The following is an 18881-nucleotide window of genomic DNA, read 5'->3' on the forward strand; positions in this document are numbered from 1 at the left end:
TTAATCACATTTTGACTCAACCGGTCTGCATCAGAACCTGCCGGCCCGCAAAGCCATTTGTCAATGCCATCTCAAATAAAGCAGCTTGTTGTTTTCGGGAGGCTCACCTCCCAGGGGTCTAAAGAAACCTCATCGGCCCACGAGCACCATAAAGAGAGGTGACCCTCGTTGCATCCTAAGCTTACAGCAAAGCTTCTGCATACAAAAAGAACCACCCCCTAAAATGCCATCAAACAAGACATCTCCTAGAAGAAGAATAAATTTGCACCATTTTCTCTGAACATTTGCCACCATTTTTTGCTTTGTCTCTCATTAGCTGTGATTCCGGCAATGCAGCAGGTTGAACTCGAATGACCCTTTGGGTCCCTTCCAGCTCTAGAGATCTACGATTCCCAAACAAATGTGCATGCACACTCACACAAAGAAACAAGCAGAGTCCCGGGAGTGGGGAATTATAGAATTATAGAGTTGGAAGGGACACTGAAAACCATCTAGACCAGGCATCCCCAAACTTCGGCCCTCCAGATGTTTTGGACTACAATTCCCATCTTCCCCGACCACTGGTCCTGTTAGCTAGGGATCATGGGAGTTGTAGGCCAGAACATCTGGAGGGCCGCAGTTTGGGGATGCCTGATCTAGTCCAATCCCCTGCAATGCAGGACTATGCAGCTGTCTCACATGGGGATTGAACCTGCAACCTTGGCATTATCAGCACCAAGCTCTAACCAACTGAGCTATCCAGGCTGAACCTCCGGCCCAGGGCCTCACCAATCTGGCCCTTGGGATTCTCCCAAGCTTCATCTGTTCCCCACACCCCTCACTGGCCCTGCTTCACATCCTCCTTCAGTGTTTTTTGCCTAGCTGGGAACGCATCAATGAACTCTGATCATGCCCCTTAGTTGCCTGGATGGAGTTTAGAGATCAGGGGACGGGTGAGCATAGAAACAAGCCTACAGTACAAAGGTAAACTTTGCACCTCTCATAGTACTAGAACTTATGGACAAATGAAGCTGGATGTTGCAAGATTCAAGACAGATGAAAGAAAATTATTTCCTCACGCAGCATATAGTTAAACCAGGCATAGGCAACCTTGGCTCTCCAGATGTTTTGGAACTACAACTCCCATGATCCCTGACCATTGGCCCTGTTAGCTAGGGATCATGGGAGTTGTAGTTCCAAAACATCTGGAGAGCCAAGGTTGCCTATGCCTGGGTTAAACTATGGATGGCTTTAAAAGAGTATTAGACAAATTCATGGAGGAAAAGGGCTATTAGCCCTGATGGCTATTCTTTGCCCACACAGTCAGAGGCAGAAACACATCTGAATGCCAGTTGCTGGAAGCTGGAGGGGAGAGCCCTCTTGTAGTCAAGTCTACAAAGTTCCCAGGATAACAATAAAACACACAGACACGAAGTATTTTGGTTTATGGGTTCAAAAAGGCCACAACTTTATTGGTTACAGATGTGAGCGGTTTGGCATGGGCAATGGGGTGAAGCTGGCTATATCTCGACTCCTGCCTGTCTGCAGGGAGTCCACTTAAGAGTAAACCCCCGATAGGGGGTGCCCTATGACTTACATCAAATAAGGGCACCCCGAGCAGTCACCGTAGGAGTTGTGACATGGCCCTAGCCCACATCCAGGCTTCAGACAGGATCCCTTTAACAGGATACTTGTACTGAGGAGGGGCAGGTGAAAGCAACAACTTCCCCTCCAACCAAACAAAGGCTTACCCAATGCCTGACCCTCACAAAAGTTGTGATGATTGCTACTAGTAGGCTAAAGCGAAATAGCCAGTGCCAATTTGCGGGGGGGGAAATTACTACCCGCCCCCAACAATATGGCGACAGACAATTGTCCATAGCAAGGTCATATCTGAGCAAAGCATGAAAAGAGGTGGGTGGGCAGGGCAATCCGGTGTTCCAGTTCTTAAGTTCTTGTCAGAGTCTGTCCTGCCCCATTGGAATAAGTTGGGCTGTTTTAACCGAAGAGACATCTGCCACGTAAGGCAAAGCTTGCAGCTAAGACCAGAATGGCTGCTCCTATATGAGGCTCAGTCTCAGGCTGACTGCTGAAGCAACATGAGAGTTTTGCCCTCTATACAGGCAGCCTGACCACTTGCCTTGCATGAGGTCAGTGATTGCATCATAAAAGGATGCTCTTTAAATCCTGACCCAGCCAAAAGGTGAGTTGGCAGTGTTTTGTGCCAGTGGGAGCTTCTGCGCTGTGTTATAAAAGGAAGCCCCAGCCAGAATACATTCAATAACCAAGGGCTGCTTGAGGGGGAATTTAGCAGAGCACATCCTGATCCATGCCCTCTTTTGTCAGTGGGTTTTTGATCTGCTTCCTTGTCATAATTCTCCATGGTGCCCCAGGGTAGTGTTAATTTAGGGCATTGTGAGGAATGTAAATGGATGAGCACCTAGAGCTCATTGGAGGAAAGGCCAGGTATAAGCATATAATTCAGTAAGCAAGGGCCATTATCAGAGTTCAAAGACACATTACAACCAGGCAAAAATAATCAGGATATAAAGCAGAACCCAAGAGGTGTGTGGTCTGGGTAGAGCTCCAAAGACCAGATGGAGAAGCTTGGAGGGCCACATTTGTTCCCCCAAGCCTGTGGATCACCACCCTTGATCTTAGAAAAAGGCCATAGCTCAGTGGTAAGTGTTATTAAAATCACGGGGTCGTATCCAATGAAGTTCTAATCAGAATAGACCCATTGAAATGAATGGACTCAAGTTAGCCATGTCCATTAACATGGCTAACGTGTTACTGCTTTGAGTAGAATTAGCATTAGATGTAACCCTTGATGTCTACCAACAGGAGCTATGTAGAAAGTTGTGGCAGTGAGGCAAAATGGTGACTGTGGAACTTGGGGATGGAGTGCACACTTGTGCTCATGTGCTGCTTGTGGGTTCCCAATTGGGGCATCTGGTTGTCCACAGTGGAGATAAGATGTTGGACTAGATGGGCCACGGACCTGATCCAGCAGGCTCTTCTTGTGTCCTTTCTGGTGCTACCATTGGTTCAGTCAAAAAGCATAGCTAGGGGGTAGACCCTACAAGTGAGGAGGCACTGGTCAAGCTGCTGAGCAAAGCTGAGAGAAGCTCGCTGGTGGGTCTCAGACCATTCTTTGAGAAATGCTCTTCTGCAGCTTTCCACAGGTGCTAAATGCTTGCACTGAAATGTGATTGATTTTTCCTGGGCAATTTCAGCAGAAGGACGGAATGGGTAATTAGGCTTTTGCAAATGTTGCACACACAGCCTGGGCCTTTAATGGACTTGGAGTATGATTATTATTGTTGTCTTAATTGACCGCCTCCTCGACTGCCTGAGACTGACCTAAATGCCTGCTAATGCAATCCAATTAAGTTCCTCTTAATCAAGCTTTTCTGGCAAACTGCAATATAAAGCAACAGTTACTATGGAGGTATGCAGCTGGTGTGCTGCCCCCCAGTGGTGAAGGAGGGGCAATGCTGTGATTCTCTAAGCTAAAATGCCCAGCTATGGGTTTGCGCAGTGCTCATTGGGAATCTCTCAGAGAGTCCAGAAACTGAGACTTACCTGCACACAAGCAGTCCTAGTGGAATCCCATCCAAAATGTATACAGCAAGGGTTTAACTCCAGTTCCCACCAGCCCAAGCCAGCATAGTCAATAACAGAAGTTGAAACCCAATTATCTGGAGGGCTAGAGCAGGGACTCCAAACTAAGGCCCGGGGGCCGGATGCGGCCCAATCGCCTTCTAAATCCGGCCTGCGGACAATCCAGGAATCAGCATGTTTTTACATGAGTAGAATGTGTCCTTTTATTTAAAATGCACCTCTGGGTTATTTGTGGGGCATAGGAATTCGTTCCTTTTTTTTCTTCAAAATATAGTCCGCCCGCCCGCCCCCCACAAGGTCTGAGGGACAGTGGACCGGCCCCCTGCTGAAAAAGTTTGCTGACCCCTGGTAGGTGTCCCAGATGTAAACTCTCAGTTGCTGCTTGCAAGCTCCCAGTCTAGTTACCTTATGGACAGCTCCCCTCCTGCTGGACAGCTCCCCAGCCTTGCTTGGAAGGCTGAAATGGTGTGGCCAGCATAAGGTTTAGTGTCACCTTCCACCTCCCATCAGTCAAGGGACCAGGGTTTGGGACATGTACCCAAACCATGGGTTGTATTCAGTGTTACTCCTTCTCAGAGTAGACTCATTGATATGAATGGATATGTTGTCGTTTAGTCGTGTCCGACTCTTCGTGACCCCATGGACCAGAGCACGCCAGGCACTCCTGTCTTGCACTGCCTCCCGCAGTTTGGTCAGACTCATGTTCATAGCTTCAAGAACACTGTCCAACCATCTCGTCCTCTGTCGTCCCCTTCTCCTAGTGCCCTCCATCTTTCCCAGCATCAGGGTCTTTTCCAGGGAGTCTTCTCTTCTCATGAGGTGGCCAAAGTATTGGAGCCTCAGCTTCAGGATCTGTCCTTCCAGTGAGCACGCAGGGCTGATTTCCTTAAGAATGGATAGGTTTGATCTTCTTGCAGTCCATGGGACTCTCAAGAGTCTCCTCCAGCACCATAATTCAAAAGCATCCATTCTTCGGCGATCAGCCTTCTTTATGGTCCAGCTCTCACTTCCATACATCACTACTGGGAAAACCATAGCTTTAACTATATGGACCTTTGTCAGCAAGGTGATATCTCTGCTTTTTAAGATGCTATCTAGGTTTGTCATTGCTTTTCTCCCAAGAAGCAGGCATCTTTTAATTTCGTGACTGCTGTCACCATCTGCAGTGATCATGGAACCCAAGAAAGTAAAATCTCCCACTGCCTCCATTTCTTCCCCTTCTATTTGCCAGGAAAGTGAGGAGGAATTAAAGAACCTTTTTCATGAGGGTGAAAGAGGAGAGCGCAAAATATGGTCTGAAGCTCAGCCTCAAGAAAACTAAGATCACGGCCACTGGTCCCATCACCTCCTGGCAAATAGAAGGGGAAGAAATGGAGGCAGTGAGAGATTTCACTTTCTTGGGTTCCATGAATGGATATAACTAAGTTAAATGCATTTTATTTTAATGGTCTTACTCTGGTCGAACTTAGTGGAGACAACTGTCTGTTTCTTGCTCCATGGTTAACCCGCATACCAAATCAGTGTGATTGATTGGATAATTGAAGGTTTTTTTCTCCTTCATTGGGGGTTTGTAGCAGGCCCGGCCCTACGTGCAGGCTGGGTGGCGCAGGGCACCATGGCGCCCACCCGCCCACCGCGCTGGGAAACGGGGTGGGAGGGTGCTGGAACAGGGTGGGAGGGCGCCGAAGGTGTGCTTAAGACGGCGCTGGTTTGTAGACAGAGGTTGGATGGCCATCTGTCAGAGATTATTCAGCTGTGATTCCTGCATTGCAAAGGAGTGGACACTTGTAGTCCCGTCTGACTCTACAGTTCTATGGTTCTGTGACTGATACGTTGTGTTTTTGCTATTTTCCTTTGTTGTGTTTCACTTCTTGAACTTTGAAGCTATATTACTTTTGAATCAGGAAGTATTTTTATCTGTTAATGATGTGCCATTGTTGCGAACTACTTTGAACTCAGTTGGTGGGGGAAGCAGCGTACAAAAAGAAAATTAAACCTGCCAGAATGGTGTTTGACAGGACTGCAAGCGTAGTGAGGGTCAGGCAGTGACTGACCCACGGTCACCAATGAGCTTTGCCGTTTCAGGCAATATTTGTGGATATAGAAAAGTTATTCTCCCTCTCTCATAACATGAGAACTCGTGGACACCTAAAGGCTCTAAATATTGGAAGACTCAGTAGAGACAAAAAAAAGTACTTCTTCACAAAGTGCATTCTTAAACTATGGAATTTGCTCCCACAAGAGCCAGTGATGGCCACCAATTTGGGTAGCTGTAAAGGGGAATCAGAACACTGGTGGAGGATAAAGCTATCAGTAACTACCAACCCTGAAGGCTATGTTCTACCTCCATTGCTGAAGGGAGCATGTCCCTGAATACCAGATGCTGGAAGTGGTAGGAGGAGAAAGTGGAAGCTGGACTAGATGGGCCACTGGCCAGATCCAGCTGATCTCTTTATATGTTCAACCCACAGCTGCCTATACTTGTATTTTAATTTCTGCACTGCCTTTTGGCCAAATGATCCTCCTAATGTTTCTCACAAAGGTTAACAAATAAAGAAGTTTCAATAAATAAAATACAGGAAGGCAAAATAATCCCAACAACAGAACCTAATACCCAAATTAGGGACAGGCAAATCTATCAATTTCAGTTTCTCCTTTTCTCCTGCCTGAAGTTTGGATCTCCGCATTTCTGAATCACTTTCATTAGGTTTAAAGATAAAGGGACCCCTGACTGTTAGGTCCAGTCACGGACGACTCTGGGGTTGCGGCGCTCATCTTGCTTTATTGCCCTAGCATGACTAAGCTGCTTCTGGTGAACCACAGCAGTCCAAAGAAACACCACTTACCTTCCTGTCGCAGTGGTACCTATTTATCTACTTGCGCTTTGACGTGCTTTCGAACTGCTGGGTTAGCAGGAGCTGGGACCAAGCAACGGGAGCTCACCTCATTGCGGGGATTTGAAGCGCCAACCTTCTGATCGGCAAGCCCTAGGCTCAGTGGTTTAGACCACAACGCTAGTCCTCTTAAAAACCCACCAGCATTTTTGCTCAATGTTAACATTATTGCAAAGCAATTTCCCCTTAGATGGTGCATTTTTTAATGTTACTTTCACCAATATGTGAGTTTATATGGACACTTCTGACCCCATCACATGCATTTCTATGCCCATAACTTAATAATAACTTGAAAGGAGAACCACACTACAAAATCCAGAGAAGTGTGAATTTCAAAAGACAGCAGTGTTGTGGTTCATATATTGTTTCAGTAAGTTCAACTTAGGGAGGTCCGCCTTTCAATGCAATCTGAATCAAATTTCTCCACCTTCCCTAACATACATACAGTCAGCCACTCACCTGCATAAATGCTAGAACCACCACTCCAAAAAATGGCCTGGGAGAAACCACCTCCCATGCAGTAGCTCTTCCTTATAAAGACCCCAGGCTAGAGGTGGGTAGGGCAGAACAGATAGGAAAGCTTGACCTTTGGTGGCCCATCATGGTCTTCCCATTGCAGCCATTTTTTTATTTTTTTTACTCTCCTTAGGGGTGTAGCTCTGGGCATTGTGGGCATTGCAGGAGATTGGGCAGAGTGACTCTTTGGGTCCTTCCAACTCTACGATTCTATGAGCCTTTGCACTTCAAAATTAAGCCTTGCTTTCCTTTCCGGATACAATTCTACATCTGAAGTCCTACATGCCAGGAATTCTAATGGGCGATGGAATAGGCATTTTGTTGTAAACCCTACTGATCTTCAGCAGCTCATAATCAGAAGCTACTTTATACCAAGTCAGACAAGTGGCCCATCAAACTCACTGACCAGCAGTGGAATGATGGGGATTGAACCTGGGACTTCCCACAATGCAAAACAGCTACACTATAGTTCTTCCCTGAAGACCTAGGAAGCTGTCTTATGTTGATCCAGATCATTGGTCCATGTGACTCAGTATTGTCTACTGACAGCAGCTCCCCAGGGTTTCCGACAAGGAGTCTCTCCCAGACCAACCTGCAGATGCTGGGGATTGAACCTGGGACTCTTTGCATGCAAAGCAGATGCTATGACACTGAGCTATTCTATTGGGGGGGTGATCTTCATATGGAAACATTTGAGGCATAGACGGTTAGTTTAGTGTTTAGGTTGGCCAGGAAACATCCATGTACCGCTTTCCTGTAAGAAATGCAAGAGAAGTCAAGAGAGAGTGCCAGGGAAATGATAAACATGATAATAAATGTTGGAAATGTAAAAAACAAGAAGGAACCTTTTGCCATATGTGGTGGACTTGCCCCCAAGTAAGAGACTTCTGGAAAAAGAGTCATAATGAATTGAAAAAAAGCGTTGAAAAACACTTTTGTTAAGAAACCAGAAGCCTTCTTACTTGGGATAGTTAGAAAGGAAATACCCAAGAAAGATGTTACATTTTTTCTGTATGCCGCAACAGCAGCAAGAATATTATTAGTGAAGAACTGGAAGAATGAAGAATTAACAACGATAGACGAATGGCAGAAGAATATGATAGAATTTATGGAACTGGCAGAGCTAACCGGGAGACTCCGAGATCAGAGGGAAGATGCAGTGGAAGAAGATTGGAAAAAATTTAAAGTGTATTTAAGAAATAAACATATTATTGGAAAGAATTAATAGAGGTTTAGGAGGTACAGGGAGGTTGTAGAAATAAAAAATGTTTAGATACATATGGATATTGAGGTGTAGTTATAAATAAGTAGTAAGTGTGAGATTTTGTGTTATGAAATAAGATAAAATTAGAAAAAGAATAGTTATATGGTAAACAAGGTATAAGAGTAAGACGTAGAAATTACTAAAGAGGATTTGCAATGTAACGCAGTTGGAAGGGACATGAGAAAGTCACCGATATTAGAATTGAAGTTGAAGTTTTGAAATTTTTGTTTCTCATCTTTTGGGGTTTTTGGGGGGGGGGTTGTATTTTTTGTATTTCGTATTTTTTGTATTTTGTATGTTTCTGCTATTGTGTCTTTGTTTGTTTACAAAATAATAAATATTTTTTTTGGGGGGGAGAAAGAGAGTGCCAGGGAATGTTACCTAATTTAAATAACACTTTGGTTCTTTTTGTACTAAATAAATGAACAAACCTGCTGAGAAATTGTGCTAGCAATGCAAATGGCCACACCTCCTACTACATCTGATTGGGTGGTCTGTGGTGGGAAGCAGTCAGCTTTTTATTCCATCAATCCTGGACCATCTCTTTGCAGCGGACTTTCATTCTCTGGACATCCCAGGGCACCTGTGAGCAGACGTGGAAGAACACCACAAGCCAGATGTAGCCTGCATGCATGCTTTCGTCACCCAACGGGCAAATCTACAAAATAAATACACTTCCTACCAGAGGACATTAGCAGCAAACCGATATCCCAGTGATGTTGCTCGTTATCGTTCCTGAAAAGAAAAGGAAATCAGGTAAAAATGTTCCACGTTTTAAAAATGCTTGTGCTTGCATGAATCCTTGCGCGTGGACAGCTGTCCACCTAGAATTTGGAAAGTTAAGGAGAGAGCGCTTTGAAAAATCATGCAGTCTGCTCCTAAATGCCAGTTGCTGGGAATCACAAGTGGGGATTGTGATTGCTGTTTCGCCCAGGTTCTGCTTCAGAACTTCCCACAGGTGTATCTGATTAGCCACTATGAAGATGGGATGCTCGACTAGATGCAGGATTTTTTTTCAATCGGTTGCATCCAGTTAAGTCCTACTGAGAGTAACCCCGCTGGAATAAGTGGACATAAATTAGTCCTGCCCATTAATTTCAATGGGTCTGCTCTGAGAAGGACTAGGACTCCCTACAACATGTTCGGCAGCATTCCACTAAGTTTTTGTATGTGTAGAAGAAGGGCTGCTTCTGAAACTAAACTCTACACCCCTCCCCTCTTCCTGCACCCCTCTATATCTGCTCTGGAGTGTTGGAGTAAAATCCAGCACTGCCTTAGGGGGTCATGGAGAGGAAGGAGAGTGGGAATAAGTCCCATTGTACAAGTGGTCCTTATTCCCTGCACATCTATCCACTTAGTGCCATGTTAAATTCTGCACTGTGTTCTTAAAAACCTTTTGAGATTTCTTCCTCTTTTTCTTCCTTTTTTTCTGCTTCATTGGAAATTTTTACCTTTGAGGATTGCATATCCCTATCTGATATACAGGTTGGGAGTGTGGTTCCTTATGCATCACACACAAGAGGGAGATCGCTACAGGCTTAGAGAAAAACCAAAGTCTGCAGAAGTAAATATACAGATATCTAGATCTATCTATCTTGGGGGGGGGGGACTTAAAAAGGCAGGACCACAAAATCACTCAATTAAAACTGAACACCCTATTAAGTGCCTCCTATTAAGACACAGAAGCTGCCTGCCTGTTTTTGTGGGTGATGAGGACAGAAAGAAAGAGTGACAGGTTACAGAATGGAGTGGCCTAGGGAAAGGCCATGGCTGACTGGAAGCCTGAACTGGAGCACCAGGAAGGATGAACCTGTCAATGTGTCATGAACCGGCGGGGCAATGGAGAGGAGGAAGAGGATCCCAGCGAGGGGTGTGGCTGGGACTGGGACACACCAGGGCAAGCTGGGGAAGGAGAAGGAGAGGTTGGTGTAGGACGTACTCATGGGGTGATGGGGGGTGGCAAGAGGATGGGTGTCAGTGCATAGGAACCAGAGCAGCAGGACTCATCACCAGAGCCAGAGGGGCACCTGTCCCCATGGACACGGCAGGCTCTGAGGCGTAGGGAGCAGTGGGAGGGGTGCTCCAGGAGGCTGAGGCAGGCAAGGGCCCACAGCCCAGCTCCCTAGCTGGCCAGGTGGGGCTCACTAGCTCTGGGAGGTAGTATGTGATTCCTCAGATGGAGTGTGCTGGGAACAGGTGAGGGTCGGGTCTGCTGAGGTGCTGGGTCTGCTGAACTGCCCATGTTGATGTGCCTCAACTTGGATGCGAGGCTTCGCTTCACTTTGGACACGTGGACAGACCCTGGACTGGGGACTTGACCAACGGACTTGCTGCCAGGTAGTCCAGGGGTTCAGGGAACAATGTTGGCTTGTCCCTTGGCTTCTGGCAAAGTTGCAGGACACATTACAACCAGGCAAAATCACTGAAGGAGGGTATACAGTCGTAGGACTAGTGAGGGAGAGTTCAAGGAGCTGAACCAGAGAGGCCTAGCGAACTGCATTTTGCCCTCGGGCTTGAGGCTCCTCATGCCTGCCAGTTGAGGAGCCCATTTCATTTGTTCACATTTGTTCTGCATTTCTAGGGAACCCATTTCCAACCAACAGCAAATTTGCTCCCCCTGAAACCCTTGGGTCTTCATTTGCAAGCATTGTGCAAACCATTTTTTTCCATTTCCAAGTGTTCCTCAGAATGAAATATCTGTGGCAGTAAACTGCATTTGCTCCCGAGTCATGTGGACTCCCTATTAACCAGAAAGCTGGTGAGAAAGTGGCGTCCTGGACATCTCCTGAGTCTGAGGGCATCACATGAAGCCTGGAGAAGGACGGATCTGTCTTTATAGCTGATGCTCATCTCGGTCCATTTGAAAGGCAGACTGGCCTTAGGCTCCCTGTTCCTGAAGTCTGTAGCGAAAACCGTCTCATTGATCCAGGAACATTTGGTGCTGTGGTTAGCATTTGTCTGATGATCAGGGACCAGGGTGGAGAGCAGAAAATGTCTTTAAGAGAACCTGAGGCAGTTTTCCTCTTTCATGTTGGCCAGATGTCAAGAAGACCATGTGCAGGAGTGGGGATCAACACCACAGACTTGGACTGGCTTCAAGGAAATGTTCCTTCTCAGAGATCGCTGTAGACTGTAGGTCTGGGGGGACACAGGGCACTTCCAGCCAGAGGCCCATCTACTCCAGCAACATATTCTCATCATGACCAACGAGGTGCCCATTATTGGAAACCCTCAACTGGTTGCCTATTATGCTTCTCGCACATGATTTCCAGCAACTGGGATTCAAAGCCATACCATCTGACAGTGGAGGGAGACATAGGTGCTGTGGCTAGTAACCACTGATAGCCTTCATGAGGGCAGAGGCAGGATACTAGGGATTACTTGTGGGAGATAGGCAGGCCTAGTCTCAGCTGGCACCGCTGCCCTGAGGTCCCTTTTCTGCTGCTTCACTGGTTGCTCTTATCACCACCCTGAGTATTTGTGAGCAAATACTCCAGGAGCCTCCTGGCACCCATAAGAGCAGGAGCACCAGTGTACCTGCCAGTACTTCCTACGACACCCACAAAAGGTATATATCCCCTCAGAAATTCACTCTAATTCAGGAACAGGAACCTTTTGTTTCACCCCAAAGGCCACATATTACCTAAGAAGAAGAAGAGTTTGGACTTGATATCTCGCCTTTCACTCCCCTTAAGGAGTCTCAAAGTAGCGAACAATCTCCTTTCCCTTCCTCCCCCACAACAAACACTCTGTGAGGTAAGTGAGGCTGAGAGACTTCAGAGAAGTGTGACTGGCCCAAGGTCACCCAGCAGCAGCATGTGGAGGAGCGGGGAAGCAAACCCGGTTCACCAGATTACGTGTTCACCGCTCTTAACCACTACACCAGGCATGTCAAACCTGCGGCCCTCCAGATGTTTTGGACTACAATTCCCATCTTCCCCAACCACTGGTCCTGCTAGCTAGGGATCATGGGAGTTGTAGGCCAAAACATCTGGAGGGCCGCAGGTTAGACATGCCTGCAGTACACCATGCTGGCTAGAGAAAACCTCCTGCAGCCACATACCAGTTGAGGGTGGGGCAAAGGTGGGCTGAGCAAGGAATGTAAATTTTACCTTTCATACACACACTCCCACACCCACCTCTATCCTTCATGAAGACCAGAGTTCAGGGACACATCCCAGGCAGCCAAGGAGGGTGTGAATCAGGCCCAGTGAGGGGTATGGCCTGCAGAGAGTTCCAAGGGCCAGACAGAAGGGCCTAGTGCAGGGGCGGAGGAAGGGGGTGTGGGCAACCCCAGGTGTCACCACTGAGGGGGCTGACAAAATGCTGGGCGGCACTCACCACGGGGCCTGCAGTGCGCCTGAGCCATGCGTCTCTCCTGGGAGATACACGGTGGCTTGAGTGTGCGAAGGCTCCACGCTGCCCAAACGGTCTGCCCATTGCCTCCCCCCAGCTGTAGGGCAGCTGAGTGGGAGGAGGCAGGCAGACTCCAGAGGCCCCACGGAGCGCCCCACCCCTGGGTGTGCCACTCCAGGTGCCCGAGTGGCTTCCTCCCTGCTAGCCTCATGGCCACCAGGTGTGAGGTTCCCCCATCCCTGCTCTTATCCTCCATTCCAAATGCCATTCCAGCCAGTTCCTCATTGCTGTCCACACAAGTCCTGAGCGTTCCTCCTAGAATGATGTTCCACAGGAGGAGGAATAAACATGGCTGGTAATTTCAGCACTTGAAAGGGAAGGGAAGGTAAAGAGGGTTTGTGTGTGCGTGTGTGTGGTGGTGGTGTTTTTCAATCCAAGGAGTATTTGCTGCTGCTCTCTCCTTTTGCAGCTGACAAGACCGAGGGAAACGATGTTCCCCAGCTTGCTGGCTTGCCCCCCCCCCCAAGATCTCTGTAGCATTGTAGCACACTCCTGCCATCAGCTGTCTGATTGACAGAACAGTCTGGTCACCAGGAGAGGAGCAAAAGTGCATCCATTAGCTAGCGAGAAAGGGCTAGGTAGAATCTTATCTTCTGCTTCTGGCTGTTTATGAGCTGTGTGGTTGCAAAAAGGCAAGCCTCCTCCTCCCTTCTCTCCTCCTCCTCCTCCTCCTCCTCCTCCTCCTCCGGCTCATTTGCTGGAAGAAAGCAGCAACAGCAGGTCTGAGCTGAGAAGTTTTTGGCATGGACTTGAGAAGGCAGAGGGACTTAAGCTCACAAGCTCCAGCACCCCAGCAGCCAGACTGCTCATCCATAGCCTGGACAGGCTTCCAACCTGCTCTGTTTTCTGCTAGGGAGAAACCAAGCACAGACGTGTTTCTGGGACTTGGTTTGGGATCACAGCATTTTAGCCAAAGTTGATGGGACTATTTGAGGTTGTGTTTTTTCCCTCCCTCCTCCTTGTGGTGAGAAGATCCCAAGAAGTGTCAGTGGGAAAGTGGGGGTGTCTTTGAACCCACCCCTTTTGGTGGGGCCAAGGAGGTTCTCCTTCCAAAGTACCAAAGAGGTCTCTGGGTGTGAGCAAGATCACCAAGACATCCCTGCTGATCAAAGCTCGTTCTGCAGGAACTGGAGATGGAGAATGAGGTTGGGAAATCTGTGGATAAGCAAATGGATAAATACATGTAATTATTCCGGTCTTTTTTTTTTTAAAGCTCACTTTCTTTCTCTGTTTTGTTCTGCTTTTGCACCATTGCCCTCTCCATTCACCCATCTTCCGTTCTTCTGGGGGGGTGGGTGTCCCTTTAGAAAGTCAGAGGTAAGTGTGGTTAATCATTTTGTGCCCTTCCTCCATAGAGTGACCATAATGGGGAAATCAGAAAGCCAAATGGATATTGTGGAGAAAACGACCAGATCTGGGCAGAAGTCCTGGAGCTTTGTTGCTCTCAGCTTGTCTGTGCTGCTAGTCCTCATGACCTGTGCTGTGGTTTCCTTAGTAATCCTCTACTCAAGAAGCAGAGGTAAGAGAGCAACAGTTACTTATGTGGTTTCCTTCTCTCCTTAACTGCAAATTTGGGTAAATTGTATACAGTGCTTAAAAAAAGCTATATAGGAAAGAATTTGCTACCATTGCTTGGGGGGAGGGATTGGGGGGGATAATTGGGGATAATTTGTGAGATCTCTTCTCCTAATGTGGTGTGTGTGTGTGTGTGTGTGTGTGTGTGTGTGTGTGTAAATATGAATAAACTCACCACAATCCCACCTGCAGTTTTCAAGGTAAATCTCAACTTGACAAGAATGAAAATCAAGAAAGGAGTCCCTGTATAATCAAGAATTCTCCACCATACCTTACAAGGGGTGAATAATGCCAGATCCCAGGCAAAAAGGATAGCTGTCATTGCCCACCATAGTATTGCAGATTAAATGTTGTTTTGACACTCAACACCAATATTTAAATACTCACTGCTCCACAGAGTCTACTAACTGGGAAGCTCTGGGATACGAGCAAATCAGAATATACAGAGTTTTTGTTTGTACACACACACACACAGAGAGAGAGAGAGAGAGAGAGAGAGAGAGAGAGAGAGAGAGAGAGAGAGAGAGAGGAGAGCCAATTTAGGTGGAGATAGAGAAAAAGCTGTATAAGTGAAATAGAGGGGGAAATTGGTTTGAAATATCATCATAACAATATTGAAAAGCTTGGTTGAGTTAACAAGAGCCCAGATTCTCAACATTCAGCTGGTAGACATAAGAATGTGTGTTTGCATCTGTCTCTATTGAGGGATTCTCCTTGTGCAGTGTGGATTGGGATCTGCTAATCTTATCAAGCTAGAGCAGGAGATGCAGTAAGCTTGTAAGAACTGAATAATTTTCTGCAGAAGCCCAAATGCAGTCTGTCGCTGGAAGAGCGAGTTTTAAAAGAACTCCCACACAGAACTGGGAAGGAGGGGGAGAACGACATGCTGTATTTATTCTGCCTTTAAAAGATTTGGGGGGGGGGGAGGTTCTGGTGGCTGCACTGATTTCCTCCTCATTGACTTTCTTGCCACTAAAGTGTTGCCTGAATATTTTGTCCCCGGGTTCATAAAAATATGCATGTTGTTGTGGAGGATAGAGTGGATACAGAGAAGCTTCCCCACCTCCATTCATAGAACTAGAAATCAATCGTTCAGCAAAACCAGCTCCCAGTAGATTCAGGGAAGAGGAAAGGGTTGTGTTTCATCGATATCTCATTTTTAGCCTAAGAATCTTTAGAAGTAGTCCCTAAGAAGCCCATGGGGGACACATTCTTCTCTTCTGGGCAGCATTCAGGGGGGTGCATGTCACTGGTAGGCAGGGCAAGAGGCAAAAGTAAGCAGAGAAATGAATGCCTTTGTATAGTAGGTGGGTTTCTGAACATACGCAAACAGCCTTATCCTCCAACCAGGCAAACAAAGGGCATTATCAGAGGTTTTTTTTTTAAAAAAAAACCTGTTTTTATTAAAAGATTTTCATGGATAAAATAATAAATAAATAAATTAAATAAATAAATAACAATAATTTAATATTTATACCCCACCCATCTGTCTGGGTTTCCCCAGCCACCCTGGGCAGCTTCCAACAAAATATTAAAAATACATTAAAACATCAGCCATTAAGAACTTCCCTAAACTGGGCTGCCTTCAGATGTCTTCTAAACGTCAGATAGTTTTTTATTTCTTTGACATCGGATGGGAGGGCGTTCCATAGGGCGGGCGCCACTACCAAGAAGGTACATATAACGTCTCTGCTTTCAGTTCGAAGTTTCTTTTCTGTATGTCCATTACATTCAATGTGAGACATTGCTGTCCTGTGCATTCTGAGGTTGGGGGTGGGGGGGGGGAGAGAAGTAGGTTCAAGGAAATATTCCAGCCAGATTGAAACACTCGGGAAGGGTGCAAAGATGAGCTGGTCATGGGGTGTAAGAAAAGCTCTGCTGGAATCAGGCAAAAGGCCCATTTGCTCCAGCACCCTGTTCTCACAGTGGCCAACCAGACAGTGATGTAGCATGGGTTGCCGGTGCCCAGGGCAGAACCAGTGTTTTGTGTCCCCCCCCCCCAGTGGGCTGGGCAGCTGGGGTGGAGGTGTGCACCTGAGCTCCAAAGGTTCAGCTTGAGTGTGGCTTGCCTCTCCATGGCTGTGGAAGGCAGCAGGAGCACACCCATATGGCCTCAGTGAGGGAACCTATTGTAGGGGTGCCTGGTTGTGCCCCTCCCAGAATTTTGGGGGCTGGGGCCACTACCCCTCTGCCCCCCATGCTATGCCACTGCAAACAGATGCCTGCAAGCAGGACCTGAGTCCAACAACCCACTGTCCAGTGATTTCGAGCAATGGTTATTCAGAGCCATATGGCCTATGACAGTGGAGGCAGAGCCCAGCCGCCATGGGCTTTTCTTCCAGGAATTTGTCCAATCCTCTTTTATAGCCACTGGAGCCAACTGGAGTGGTGGAAGAAGCTACTTAGGGGTAAGCCACCCATAGGGGCTGGGCGCATCATGGGCCTTCGGAGTCTGCCCGCCTCCTCCCACTCAGCCGCCCTACAGCTGGGGGGGAGGCAGCGGGCGGACCGTTTGGGCATCATGGAGCCTGCCCATGCCCAAGCCACTGCGCCTCTCCCAGGTTGGCCCCACAGTGAGTGCCGCCCGGCATTTTGTCACCCCCCTCAAGTGGTGACACCTTCCTCCACCCATGGCTATGGGTGCTTCGGCACCCACAATAATGTATTTGTGGGGCTGGGTCCCCAGAATGTCAACAGGCAAAGTTGAAGCCCTTCGTTGCAGGCGCCCACAATCTTCGGCGCGAGATAGCACCTATGTTTTTACAGCCGTCCAAGTAGGTGGCCATTGCCACCTCTTATGTCAAATAAATATTGGCTTTGTCTCTGTCCTAGAAAGGTATTCAGGGTGACAGGGAGGGTTAGGTTAGGATAAATCACTGTGAAATAGGCTCTGAGAAGGGGTGCTCTTTTGACCCATTCAGTAAAAGTAGTAGCACACATACACACATAAGTGCACACATACATATAGACACACTCACAGAAGAAGAGCCCTGCTGGGTCAGGCAAATGACCTATCTAGTCTAGTATCCTGTTCTCACAGTGCCCAGTCACATGCCTGTGGGAAACCTGCATGCAGGATTCAAGCACAGAAGCCCCCTCTCCTCTTCTGTGGCTCCAGAAACTGGTATTTAGTTATTGATAGCCCTGTCCTCCTCCACCAATTTGTCTAATCTTCTTGTAAAGCCATCCAAGTTGGTGGCCATCTCCGCCTCCTGGGGGGGAGTGAGTTCCATACTTTAACTGTGTGAAGAAGAGCTTTCTTTTAATCTGTCCCGAATCCTCAAACATTCAGCTTCCTTGGATACCCATGCGTTCTAGGGTCATGAGGGAGGGAGAAAACCTTTCCTCTATCCGCTTTCTCCATGCCAGGCATAATTTTTTAATAAACTTCTATAGTGTCAGTTTTTACTCTTTTCTCTAAGCTAGTGTTTCCCAAACTTGGCTCTCCAGCTGTTTTTTGGACTACAACTCCCATCTCTCCCAGTGGTCAGGAATGATGGAAACTGTAGTCCGAAAACAGCTGGAGAGCCAAGTTTGGGGAACACTGCTCTAAATCAAATGCTGCGGTCTTTTCTCATAGGGAAGTCTCTCCATCCCTTTCGGCATTTTGGTGGTCCTTTTCTGAGCCTTCTCCAAGTCAACTCAATATATATATTCTAACTATAAGAAAAAAACAAACTTCACACATTGGCGTTTGTTTTATCGGTGTCACCCAAATCCTCCAAGTTCAGGAACACTGCAGAAAGTTTACACATTTATATCCATTCCCCATGGTGATGCAAATAAAAATATCCTGCTGGTTCTAGGTCTCGGTGATTTTCACACCTACATAAAAAAACACAAGGGCTACTGAAACCAAAGATGCCCATCAAGATGGATTGGACTGCAGGAATTCTGGGTGAGGAGAGCAGGAGGGTGGGAATCCTAAGGATTGTGTTCTGTTTGGTGGGAAAAGAACGTGGTTGAGCTGGTTTGACAAGAGGCATTGGAAGATGGCCAGGGGTGCCGCACATTTATCAAGGTCTGAGTCTGAAGATACAAAACTGCCCACATACTTGGCTCTAAAGGAGGGGAACCTCAGGCCTGTGGCCCAAATGCTGCCCTCCAACTCCTCTATTTGAACTTCAGGGCATTTCCCCGGGCCTCATTCCCTCTCAGAGGCAACATCATCCTTGGGTCCTTTTTCATGGTTGGAATGTGTCCCAAATCTGTGACGATGCCTCATGGTTGCCTGCAAGGAAGATGGAGAGATTGGGGGTAGGGATGGGTGTCTTACTCCACATAGGTAAGAAATCACATCCGTTGCACATGTTTGTATGTGGCCCATAGGCACCAACTCCTAGGGACTGAAGTCCCTTTGCCACCACCCCATAAAATATTTGAGGAGGCTGCTACCCCCAAAGTTGATGGGCATTGCCATTCAAATGGTGTGTGTGCGTCTCATCTTGTGGTTGATAAAACCTCCCCCAACGTTTTATTCAAGTTGGCACCCTGATCTGGCCTCCCCCAGCAGCTATATGTGGCATCTGGAGGGGCACCCACAAAAGAACAAAGAGCAGAGATGAATGGGACTCTGAACATCTTGGTCCATTGGCAATATCATGAGCACACTG

At 47.3% G+C, this 18881-nt stretch overlaps 1 protein-coding gene across 1 annotated transcript in view; it reads left to right on the forward strand.

Annotated features, from left to right (window-relative positions):
• The first annotated feature begins 13402 nt into the window (after nt 1-13402).
• MMEL1 (membrane metalloendopeptidase like 1) overlaps nt 13403-18881 on the forward strand; it is a 32042-nt gene continuing 26563 nt past the window's right edge. The window contains exons 1-2 of the mRNA XM_035119077.2: nt 13403-13876; nt 14049-14212. Of these exons, the coding sequence (XP_034974968.2) occupies nt 13827-13876; nt 14049-14212 (214 nt within the window). The 5' untranslated portion in view covers nt 13403-13826. The remainder of the gene's footprint in view (nt 13877-14048; nt 14213-18881) is intronic.

The sequence above is a fragment of the Zootoca vivipara genome, chromosome 6, assembly GCF_963506605.1.
Source record: "Zootoca vivipara chromosome 6, rZooViv1.1, whole genome shotgun sequence".
Classification (NCBI taxonomy): domain Eukaryota; kingdom Metazoa; phylum Chordata; class Lepidosauria; order Squamata; family Lacertidae; genus Zootoca; species Zootoca vivipara.